The 12446-nt window shown below is 45.9% G+C and overlaps 1 protein-coding gene and 1 pseudogene across 1 annotated transcript in view; both read left to right on the top strand.

The window, feature by feature from the left end:
- LCMT1 (leucine carboxyl methyltransferase 1) overlaps positions 1–12446 on the top strand; it is a 57187-nt gene that overhangs the window by 30452 nt on the left and 14289 nt on the right. Inside the window, exons 6-7 of the mRNA XM_056138877.1 lie at positions 8702–8804; positions 11989–12109. Of these exons, the coding sequence (XP_055994852.1) occupies positions 8702–8804; positions 11989–12109 (224 nt within the window). The remainder of the gene's footprint in view (positions 1–8701; positions 8805–11988; positions 12110–12446) is intronic.
- LOC130046042 (uncharacterized) lies at positions 3804–3995 on the top strand (annotated as a pseudogene).

Here is a 12446-nt window from a genome sequence, read left to right as displayed (position 1 = left end):
TTGCATATGGACTCCTCACCACTGTCCACTCAGCCAGCACCTCTGCAAAGAGCCCTACCTGGCCACCAGCCTAAAGACTGGTCCCTTTTCCTCTAGCATTGTACCACCCTCCCCATTTTTTTGTCCCTTTTCCGTGACACTTCAGATTATGATCTTATTTTGAGTCTCTATTTCTTTAATGATTCATTGTGGCCCTCCCTCCTCTGGTATCATGAAAGCTCCTAAAGAAGGACCTGGCTGGCAGACAGACGTGGTCAACTGAGGGAGCACATGCACTTCAAACTCTTGAATGACTCTGTAACTTATCCCCGGTGAGGAATTACAGGAGTGTGAAGGCTTTCAGAGAGATATTAGGCATTTCAGCAGAGCCCTAAGGAGTAGCTGAGGGGCACTAGGAGGCAGAGGGAGGGTAAGGAGGGTCTTAGGGTTGAAAAGCAGTATATGTGTGTGGCCGGGGGGTGGGGCAGAGGGGGAAATCCTGCTGGCAGGGTGGGGAGGGTCTTAGATGAAAAGCATGGAGAGGTGGGGGGGGGGGGGGGGTTCCCGCAGGCTGTTGTGACTGGAAGTGCATGGTCAAGACGTTCAGTCTTTTTAGCTTTCGCCTTACTTGTCCTTGTCCCCTCGCTTGTCTCCCCTGCTCCATGTAATCTCTGAGGATAGGGACTGTGTGTTCTCTTGGTATCGGTGTACTCCCAGAACCTGACTGTACGCAGAAAAAAAAATAGAACAAACATAATGTTCAGTATAGTCCAAAGATCCTCCTTTTCACAATTTTCAGTTTTCGTGTGTGTGTGGGGGGGGGGTGGATGGAGGGGTCATGACATACAGATATTTAACTGAAGTGTTCTAGGAAGATCTATAGTCTAAAACAAGAGTTTGGAGTCATTTGTAAGTCTCCCATTGAAGACATAAATTCGTGGAATTTGCTTTAGTTCAACTCTCTAGTTCAATACCCACCCTCCCTCTCTCTCTCTCTCTCTCTGTGTGTGTGTGTGTGTGTGTGTGTGTGTGTGTTCTCTGTCTCTCTCTTTCTCTCAAAATGCTTGCCTAGAGGTTATGTTACTTGTGTGCATAGTAGGTTTGGTATATTTATTGTATTAGACTGGGTAACACTTAGGCTAGGCATGAGTTTGATGAGGCAGATAATTAAATCTTTACTCGAGCCTTTACTCTGTACCAAACCACTGCAAAGCAAAACAAAGCAAGTGTGTTTAAAACAACCACAGTGTTTTTTAGCTCACAATTCTACAGCATGGTAGTTTGGGCTGGTATCATCTGGGTGGAACTTCTTAGCTTGGCTCATTGGATTTAATCATTGTGGTCTTGTCTTCACAGAAAACCTTCACTTGTACCAGGCAAGCTAGGCCAAGGAGTCCCAATCTTTCTTGGATCACATTGCTCTAAATGTTTCAGTAATTTTTCACAGTGCTCCAAAAACATATCAGCAGTTCTATTTATTAATGAATTGGGCTCAAACATTGTAAGTATTTATGTCTTAACAACTTACTAGTCATTTCTCAAGAAGAAATAATACATATGAATGGAAAGTTACTTTTCTTTTTTCCCTTTTTGGGTCACACCCGGCAATGCTTAGAGGTTACTCCTGGCAGTGCTTAGGGAACTATATGGGATGCTGGGAATCAAAGATCCCAGGTCAGTCGTGTGCAAGGCAAACGCCCTCCCCGCTCTACTATCGCTCCAGCCCCTAACCAGTTACTTCTAATTGTATATACAGCCTCTTACTGAACATCTCGTGACTTCCCCCTGGAGTCAGATTAAATAGCCCTCAGCTTTTCCTCACCACCCAGTCTCCAGAAAGCGGTTTTACAGAGCAGTCAACGTCAGGAGGTGAACAGAGAAGTCTACTGTTGAGACTCTGGTCTGTTGGAGCAAGCAGTTGCTTATTTCTCGTCCATGTCGAGTGTCTGCTTCCTCTCTGGTAACTGCAGTGTCTTCCTCTGCCCTTTCGTGGGTTTGCTCTGCCACCCTGATTTCCACCTTGCGTGCCACAGAACTCGGCACTTTGTCTTTAGTCCTTTCCATAATTTAGAGTCAACATTGCCCACATTACATGCATCAGAAAAGTGACCTTGAGGGCCCAGAGCTACAGAGTAGGACTTCAGTGTTAGAACTGAGACTGGAGCCCACTGTTGGTGCTCCCCTGGGGGTTCACCCTCAGAACCGGTTCTGGGACGGAAAACTCAGCACATCTGTTTTCCCAAGGAGATAGCAATTAGACTATTAAAGGCTTAAACGTTTTTAATATTGAGTGATGATTCTAAGTGACTTTCTTAGGCTCCGCCATTGACATTTGGGAAGGAATCATTTCCTCCTGGGAGGGACTGGCCTGTGTCCTGGATGTTGAGTCGCTGCAGACCTGGCCTTTCCCCACTAGATGCCAGTAGCATCCTCCTGTTGCCCAACAACCAAAAGCGTCTCCAGACACTCCAGATGTTGTCTCAGAGTGAAGGGGCCTTGACAGGGAGCCACAGCTTCAAGGCAGTCAGGAACCAAGTGCTCACACTGGCAGCACGTAGGAAGGGACCGTCATTAAGGGACGGGCAGAAGGAATGGGATTATCATAACCGAATTCTCTTTCTTGCCCAAAAGAAATTGATTTCTTAGATTTTTTTTCTTTTTGGGTCATACCCGGCAATGCACAGGGCTTTACTCCTGGCTCATGCACTCAGGAATTACTCCTGGCGGTGCTTGAGGGACCCTATGGGATACTGGGAATCGAACCCGGGTCAGCTGCATGCAAGGCAAACACCCTACCCGCTGTGTTATTGCTCCAGCCCTGGTTTTAGTTTTCTTAACCATACTATGGTATTAGGTTTGGGGGACCTCTCCCTCCTAAGTCCTTTTAGAAAACATCTGAAGAAGTACTAATCAGAAAAAGAATTTTTAGTAGCGGTTCAGGGGTTTTGTTGGCTTTCCAGAACAGGGTGAAATGTGCTCTGTTTCTTTAGAAGTTTCTTTGTCAAGTAATACATTGAATTCCCGCCCATCCTTCCCATAGGAAATAGACTACAGGGCAGAGTGGGGGATGGACATGGGAAGGGGCAAGAAAAGTGAATTTCTTTTTGGTGAGCACGTTGTTTTTTTCAAACCAGTATTGCAGATGTCTTCAAGTGGCTCCTGTGATCTTTTTTCAGTAGTGGTTTTCATTAAAATGGCCCATCTTTCCGGACTAGTGACCTTCACTGAAGTGTGCTGTGACTGTCTCCCCTACAAATGCTTTCTGTCCCCCTAGCATAAAAGTGAGATTTCCCTCCTTCCTAGGACAGTCATGGACAGGCCACACCTCAGAGGTGACAGAGCATGAAGCCCTGTCATTACACACAGGCCCTGGGCCACGATGTGACCCCACGCTTCCAGCATGCAGCTTGTGGCAGCCTTTCCGCCCCCCCCCACCCCCCCAAACCACTGACCTCTTCAGCCCTCCTGTTCTTCAGGCTTGATTTTTTTTTTTTTTTTTTTTTTTTTTTTTTTTTTTTTTTGGTGAGGGTGGAATCATACCCAATGATGCACAGGGGTTACTCCTGGCTTTGCACTCAGGAATTACTCTGGCAGTTCTCAGGGGACCACATGGGAAGCTGGGAATCGAACCCAAGTTGGCCACGTGCAAGGCAAACGCCTACCCCTGTACTACTACTCCAGCTCCAAGGTTTGATTTTTAACAGTGCTCATGACCTATTTTTACATCATGTGCGCATTTGAGATTCTGATCTCGGAGGAAGATGTCTCCCCTAAATGGCATGGGGTCCTTGGGAACTGCAAGTTCAGAAAAATCTTCCTGCATTCCAACGTGGCTGCCCAGAGAGGTCACTCTCCCTGGCACTGCCCAGGTGGTCCAGGTGGCCAGCGGAGCATAGGGTTCTGCTCCTTTCTATACCGTTAGGGATCGAGCTGGCCTCAAGTCTGCGCCTGCGTAGTCCTTCAGCTTCTCAGAGTCCTTGGGCAGTGACTGGGGACAGACAATGCCAAAAGCAAATTTCTAAAGAATCTTAATATAGGTCCTGGATAGAAAGTTCTTTCGGTGTGTTTATTAATGCTATTTGCAGGAGGGCATCAGGTATTTAAGAGTTACTGTTTTCATAATAGGGCAACAAGTCCCTTCATATTTCTTATATTCTTTATCTACTTTGGACATGATGATACCCGAAGGCTGGCTGAGGATCCCCATTTGCCCTTTATAAATTTCTGATATTTAGCATGTTCTGATGAGATGATGGTGGCTTATTTTGTCTTTGTTTTGTAACCACGTATATTTTGAATCTGTTAAATTATGAGCATTATAAGAGGAGTTTACTTCTGCTGTGGTTCAGCACTTTCCACTGTGAATTCTCGGAACTAAGAACCTGGGTTATCAGCAGGGTACAGATTTGCTGTTCAGATATTTTGCTTCTGCCCATGGTTCTCTAGAAAAAGTAAAGGGAAAAATGCCTCGGGTAAACCATCAGACAGCTTGCACTCCTTTTCTTATAATCTACTTCTTAACCCTCTATTTGAAAAACAGTTCAGGCTTGCACAAATTGATTGTATCTTTATTAAGTGTATTCTCCACTTCTCTTCATCAATGCTCATTTCCAAAAGTTAGTTCAGGCTCCACGAGAATCGATACCAACTGGGAACTTGTTAGGAATGCAGGATTCTTCAAGATTTCTCTTCTTGAAAGGCCTGGACCAGAAACTCAGTGGTGTAGAGCCTCTTCAAACTTGAGGAACCTGGATTTACTCTATATTCTTGAATTAAAAGTTTCAGCCCCATGTGAGGTCTCAGATCATTTGATGATTTATTTTAAAATAATTTTTTTATGATATATACTGACTACTGATTTGTAAACCTATTTTAATCTAACCTCTGTACTCAGGGTCATGTAAAAAATTCTCAGGTAAAAAGTGTTCATGAGTGGAAAAGGTGTAAGGGGCCCTCATGAATGCCACTCCATCCAGCTCAGAGGAGTGTCTGAAAAAAATAAAGCTGTTTTGTTTATAAATACCATAGTATATATGCACATTTGCCTTACATTTTCTTGAATCTTTTTATCTCTCTAGACCTACAGGTCATCTGCAGATCTTCCAAGTAGTCATATTCCCAAACATTCCTATGATACTGTTTGCCAAGAAAAACCAAATTCCAAGGATTCAGTTCAAATTGAAATCTACAGCTCAGATTCCTCCTAGCTGGTGTTCTGACTTTGAATATGGCAGGATAAACTATGTTCTCACAACTGGCACAACCTTTTAAGAGTCACCAACTTGTTAATCTGTACCAATTTCTTTTTAATTTCCCTTTAATGTAAGGAAGTGTGGGCAGGTTACTTTCGGTAGCCTGCCAGTTTGTCCAAAGTAGGAATGAGATAATAAGATGTCACGAATGCAGCCGTGTGCTTCCGGGAGCTGGGTTTTATAGTCTCTGAGTCTTGGCCGTTGATGGGATTACACGGCGCCAGGGGGCCAGTTGGTGGGTGTGACCCCCACCTACTGGAATTTGGAGGATCTGGGTGGAGGATGCTCAGCCCCGATCCGAGTAGGCTTGGAGATCTCAGTCCCGGGACCCGCATGCCTCTGTTCCTCTGCCAGTACCTTCATGTGTGTGTGGAGAGTGGTCTCAGCATGGTGGTGGCTGGTTCTGGAGGTCTTTGGCTGCTGGAGCCCTGGTCAGGGCGGGGAGGGAAACTCAACCCACTCCCCACCAAGGGGCCCCGGCGAGGACAGCCAGGCACAGGTGCGGGGGCAGGAGACTCTGCGCTGTTCTCTTCCGGGAGCTGGGTTTTATGGTCTCTGAGTCTTGGCCGTTGATAGGACTTTTTTAAAAAATCTCAGGGCTAGGACGAAGGAGACGTTACTGGGGCCTGCTTGAGGCAGTCGACGAATAACAGGATGGTCGTGATGTGATTAATGTAAAGAAACTTCATAATGGATTAGGAGCCACTGTAATGATATCATCTTTTAAAAAGTTATTTTTTATGGAGGTCTCATAGTTTACCTATTAGGGTTATTGTTTTCTTTACTAATAGTCATCTACTTTAAAAGAGAATTTGACGTAAAATAGGGGTACTTCTTGTAGTGTTGAAGACGGAGAAAACTTGGAAATACCGTGTCTCGTGGTGATGGAGTACTAGATTAGTCTCTACTGTGGAATGATAGGAGATTGTGACAGAAAAGGGTGTCCTTGGTGCCATTGTTAAGTAGGAAAAATAATCTCAAATATTGGTGGCCCATTTTCTTTTTTTTCTGTGCAGTGAGTGTATGTAAGAGGTGTTTGTGTTGTAGATATACAGTGTAACAATGAGAAAGACTGGAGTGTTATACGCCACAACACTTAATAGTTATCTTTGTAAGGTGTGGTTTTATGTGATTTTCTTCGTCTCTGATTTTTTTATGAGCATGTACTCATAAATAATGTTTCTTTGAACCATCGTAACAATGTCTTTTATTTTTTATTAGTTTATATGCATTTAAAAATGACATAGTAACTTACTGTTGCAAAAATATATTAAGTGGGCACTCGTATTCCAATATACAGAGAAGAAAACTCAGAAATTTAGAGGTTAGATAATTCATGGAATTCAGACAGATTATGGGGGTTCTGAACTCCCCACATCTGTTTCAACTCTCGCTCCATATCCTCTATACTTGCCCAAAAACGTGTTTTCACTTTTTTTAGTTTGGACTTTGGGTCACACCCAGAAATGCTCAGGGCTTACCCCTGACTCTGCACTCAGGGATCACTCCTGGCTGGGCTGTGGGGAGCATATCAGGTGCTAGGATTGAACTCAGGTCCACCACATATAAGGCAAGTACCCTCCAGCCCTATTTATCCTGTTAATTCTTTTTATGACTGACTCGGGGGGGTGGGTGGGAGGGGGAATGAATTACTGATGCTGTTCTGTAGATCTGGTGGTTGGTGGAAGCAGACAGGGCAGTGTAGGGTGGGGCTCCTGATTATAATCCCTTTGTCACCTGTGGTTGGTGGGAGCAAGCAGAGAATCTCTGTCCCTGGGTTCCTTGAGCCTGGAGTCCAAGGTCTCAGAGTTCCGCTTATCTTGTTCTGTGGGGCTTCAGTCATGCGTGAGTGAGGGCCCGGAAAGCATCCTGGAGCGTGGTGGCGGCTGGGTGGTGGAGGTAGTGGAGGTAGTAGAGGTCTGCCGGTGAGGTATTTATCTGGTACCGGTAGGGGATCATATCCACACGATAACCAAGCTCATTGAGGTTTCTCGGGAGTTCAAGATGCCGCTCTAACGTTCATTGATTTAAAGAAGACCTTTGATTCTGTTGAGACGGAAGCGGTCATTGAAGCCCTAGCCAATCAGGGCATTCAAACTCAATACATCAGGATCCTCTGTGAGCTGTATTATGGATTCACTACCAGGATCTCACCATTCTACAAAGAAGTGATCATTGATGTCAAGAGAGGGGTTCGGCAGGGTGATACCATTTCACCGAAACTCTTCAGTGCCACCTTTGAGAACATCATGCAACGACTGGAATGGGAAGGAATGGGAGTGAAGACAGATGGTTGGCAACCACACCACCACTGATGACATTGTTCTAACACCAAACATTAGCCAAGCAGTACAAATGGTGACCGACTTTGACCGTGAGTGTGGAAAGGTCGAACTACAGCTGAATCTTACGAAGACGATGTTTATGAGAAACAGCCTCGTTCCTGACGCTCCATTCACTCTCAGCGGAACAACCATCTCCGAATGCAACAGTTTTGTGTACCTAGGTCGAGAAGTCAACATGACAAATGACCTGGCACCTGAGTTGCACAGCAAGAAGACAGCAGTTTGGAACACCTTCAAGAGCGTCGAAGAAATAGCTAAGAGGATGAAGAACCTCTGGCTCCAGGAACATCTCTTGGATTCCACTATTCTTCCTGCATAAACACACGCCTCAGAGACCTGGGCCCTACGAAAACAGGATGAGAACTCTATTTGGGTCTCCCAAAGAGGAATCGAAAGAGCTATGCTTGGAGTATCACACTTCACTCAAGTGAGAGAAAGAATCTGGAGTTCCGACCTCCGTCGATGCTCAAGAATCAGGGATGCTGTCTCATTTGCCAAGACGTCGAAAAATCAGATGGGCTGGACACATAATGAGATTTGGAGACGACTGCTGGACTAGAGCAGTTACCGACTGGATTCCATGGGACGTCAAAAGACCCTGTGGACGCCCATCTACCAGATGGTCAGACTTCTTCATCAAGACCCTGAACGATCGGTTTGAGGCTCTTTGTGTTCCTAGAGCGAACAGCCGCCATTGGGCTACACTAGCATGCGACAGGGACACATGGAGACGTTATTGGCGCCTGCTCGAGCAAATCGATGATTAACAGGAAGTCAAGTGAAGGATCTGTAGATCCTTGAAGTTTTAAAAAGGCTCGGTCTTCATTGTAAAATACTACTTTTATTAAAGTAACATTGCATTGTAACATTTTCAGATGTACAGATAATTAAAATTCAACACATCTATTTACTGTATCACTAGTAGTTCATTTCTCTACCATACAGTGGTCTCCCTTTACCATATTTACCCACCCTCACTCACTGCCCTTATTTCTAACAACCACTATTTGGTCTTAGTTTATTTTTATAATGGAAAAAAACTCCAGTGTATTTAAGAAAATAAACCTCATGTGGTTCAAATTTCTTTATTTCTATTGAAATTATAATCTCTTCTTGTGTTTACAGATGGGAGTATATTGGATTCAAAGAGATACGCCATTATTGGAGCAGATCTCCGAGATATACCAGAACTGGAAGAGAAACTAAAGAAATGTAACATGAATGCACAGTGAGATTTTTTCTTTTTTAGAACGTTGTATGTTGGTGTTTTCATGTGAACATAAATTATAAGGCCAGTGAAAATACATCGTGATGTTAGTGTCCCACTTTTCTATTCACTTCATTTTCATCATCTCGTTTCTATCTTGGGTAGTTATCTGACCTTTTTAGGAAATTTCAAGTTTATTTTTATACCAGAAACACCTGTCCTGCTGTTGCAGCATACTGGTGCAGAATGTAAAGAACAAAAGAAGATAGCTATATGCTTAGGAACATAGAATCGAAGCATGTGGAGAAAAGATTATAATTGAGAATATACAAAGAATAGTGTTCAAAAAATAAAAAGTCCTTTAGAAAAGTGTACAGAGGAGCAGTGACCAGGCAGATAAAGATGAGAAGCTGCGTGGCTGGACAGATAACGGGCTGGGGCTTCTGGTTGCAGGCAGGAGCCCTGGGTTTGTACCCAGAAGCTGCGTGGTTCCCCCGGTGTTCCCCTTAAGAGAAGGGGAATTGAAAAGTGAGGTGTATTTGAAGAGAATATTAAATCTTGGTGGTAATTGTGGCATTCTGTGTTGCTCTCTCCAAGTTGGTCGAGTGTAAAGGTCTTAACGGTACTGAGTGTTAGCAAGGATGTGGGGAAAGAGGAGTAGTTGTCTATGTGCCATGGGTAGGAGTCAATTACCATGTGAGGAACAGCTGTACGCACTAGTTAGTTGTAAATGTGGGTCCCTTTGGAGATAGCCATTCCAGTTTCAGCTGCATGCTCTCGGAGAGGGTCTGCTTGTGCGTACAAGAATATTCATTGCTGGGGCTGGAGCAATAGCATAGCAGGTAGAGCATTTGCCCTGCACACAGCTGACCCGGATTGATTCCCAGCATCCCATATGGTCCCCCGAGCCCTGCCAGGAGTAATTCCTGAGTGCATGAGCCAGGAGTATCCCCTGTGTATTGCCGGGTATGACCCCCCAAAAAAAATACTCATTGCAGTCCTCATTTTTTTTTTTTTTTGCTTTTTGGGTCACACCCGGTGATGCTCAGGGGTTACTCCTGGCTCTGCACTCAGGAATTACTCCTGGCAGTGCTCGAGGGACCATATGGGATGCTGGGAGTCGAACCTGGGTCGGCCATGTTGGCTGGGTGCAAGGCAAACGCCCTACCCACTGTGCTATCGCTCCAGCCCCAGCAGTCCTCATTTTAGATCTGAAAAAACGAAGACAACCATCAGGAACATGGATGAGTTGACATACAATGTATGGCCCCGGGTGCGTTTTAAAAAAACAAAAAAGGAGTTGCAGAATAATCTGCACAGTGTAGTACCAAATGTATAAAGTCAAGCTCTCAACTACTGTGTTTTCACGATTTTTGTACATATCACTGAGGTATCTGAAAGTTGGATCCTGACCTGAGACGTAGGTCAGCGACAGAGCATCTGCCTTGCATGTGTGAGGTCTCAGGTTCAGTCCCCCGCACTTGGGGGCCAGGGAAAACCACCAGAATTTACACCAAATTTGGTGCTGGGGGCCAGGCCTCATACATGTGGTGCATGCTCTCTACCATGTAGCTATATTCCAGCCCCGGTAGCAGATTCTCGAGAGCAGGCACTCTGGGGGCTACTCCGGCAGTGCTCCCAACAGAGGTCACAGCCGGTGGTGCTCTGATGGCCACATGGTGCCAAGGCCATGCTCATGATCATCGTGTGTTCTGCCACTTGAGCTGTGTCTCTGGGTCCCATCATACATTGTTTGGTTTGGTTGGTTTTTGGGGGGTTTTGGGAGGATTTCCAAGATCCTTCATGAATAAAGCCAGAGAAAATTTGCCCACTTGCTCTATGGCAGAAATCATCTCTTATCCAGGAGGAACGTAGATAAGGACAGACAGGGAAAGAGAAACCAGTGAGATGGAGGCAAAGGAGGAGAAAGGAGCCAGGTAGAGGAGGCTGAGAGATTGTGCAGTAGGGAGGGCACTTGCCTAGCAGGAGGCCAACCCAGGTTCAATCTCCGGCATCCTATATGGTCCCCTGAGCCTGCCAGGAGTAACCCCTGAGCACTACCGGGTGTGGCCCATAAAACAATGAAACAAGAAGAGCGAGCTATAAGCCAGTAGAGATCTAAAGATGGCAAAATCTGTTTAGACCGTGTTGGTCTTATCAGCATAACTGTCTCAGGTGTGTGGGAGGGGAGAAAAAATTGCTCCCCACTTCCCCGAAACTTGTAGTCTAAGATAAAGAACTAGACCATGTAACCCAGAACAGATGCGCACCGACAGCTCTGTCCTCTGGCCTGCGTGATTTGGAGTTGCAAGGGTTCTTCAAAATGAGGACTTCCAAATGGGATTTTTCTGTGAAAATGTGTCACTTCTTAATTACTGATGTATGACCTTGGGTCTGTAACTCAGTATGTACTAGCCGATATCTCTGTGTCGTTTCACATCCTTAGTGGTCAACATTTGTCTAAGAAGGCTCATTTTGTTCTGTGTTTAAGTGTCCGCATTGTGTCAGTCAGCTTGTGATGTGTCAAAAGTCACTGGAAGTTCAGTGATGCAAAACCACTCACAGTTTACTTGCTCAGGTGACTGTGACTTTCCCAGATTTCGTCTGATCTCAGTGAAGTGTGTCTGGTGTGGGGAGGCAGTTGTGCTGAGCCCCTGGCGTTTCCTCAGCTGTGGGCAGTGGGCAGGTGATCTGGGAGCTGGGCTGCTTCGCTCCGGGCCACAGGGCCCTCCCTCCCCAAAAGGCCCAAAAGTAAAGCTTCTCGGCTTCCGAGCGCACTGAGAAAGCAGTCGCCAACATGCATGTGGTTTCCCAGCTTCTGTCCGCATTGTGTTGGCAGCTGTTTTCTTGGCCAGTGCAGGCTCCATGACTAATCCAGACTCCAGGGCAAGGGAAGCAGATGCCACTTGGATGGGAGACCCATTTCTACCTCGTGATGTGGGACAGGGGAGAGTCCGTGCCTGTTTTCAGTTCATCGTGCAGTGAATCGGCTTTCATACACCAGACCAGTCACTTCCCATTGTTCAGCGTTGTAGCATGTGAAACTCCAGGTGATGATAGGATGACACCCCTGGCACTCACCTGATAAGACTGTGTCCTTGTTTGCTGCTGCAGATTTCCCTGGGCAAGGAAGTTGACCGTGCAGAGTTCTAATTTGATGGAAATGTATTTCGGAGCCTTACGTTCTTTCCTCCCTTCTCTTAAGATTACCAACACTCCTGGTAACGGAATGTGTGCTGGTTTACATGACTCCGGAGCAGTCAGCAAACCTCATCAAGTGGGCAGCCGACCGTTTTGAGACAGCCATGTTCATCAACTACGAACAGGTAACAGGCCTTGCCTCTTGCACAGGGTTCCCCCACGTGGGCCGCTGCCCGATCCTGTCCTTCTGCTCAGCTGCCCACACCACTCCTTTCTTACTCAGTTTCACCGGCCCCGGGACTCCTTATCTCTTGGTTGCCACTATACTTTTCGCCACTTTTTGGAACTCCTCTCTCTGCACATAAAGAGGTGTCTTACCGTCCTGTTCCATCACCGGGCTTGCTCTGAGATCCCAGATGTTGGTGGCGGGAATGTGTGGCTGTCAGCAGTTTAGGGACAGTGAGCCTGGCTGCCTTCCAAGGCGGGTCAGTGATGTGTCTGGAGGAAGGAGACGGGTTTTCC

This window comes from Sorex fumeus, unplaced genomic scaffold, assembly GCF_029834395.1.
Source record: "Sorex fumeus unplaced genomic scaffold, SorFum_2.1 ptg000130l, whole genome shotgun sequence".
Lineage (NCBI taxonomy): Eukaryota > Metazoa > Chordata > Mammalia > Eulipotyphla > Soricidae > Sorex > Sorex fumeus.
This window is presented reverse-complemented; position numbering and strand designations above follow the sequence as displayed.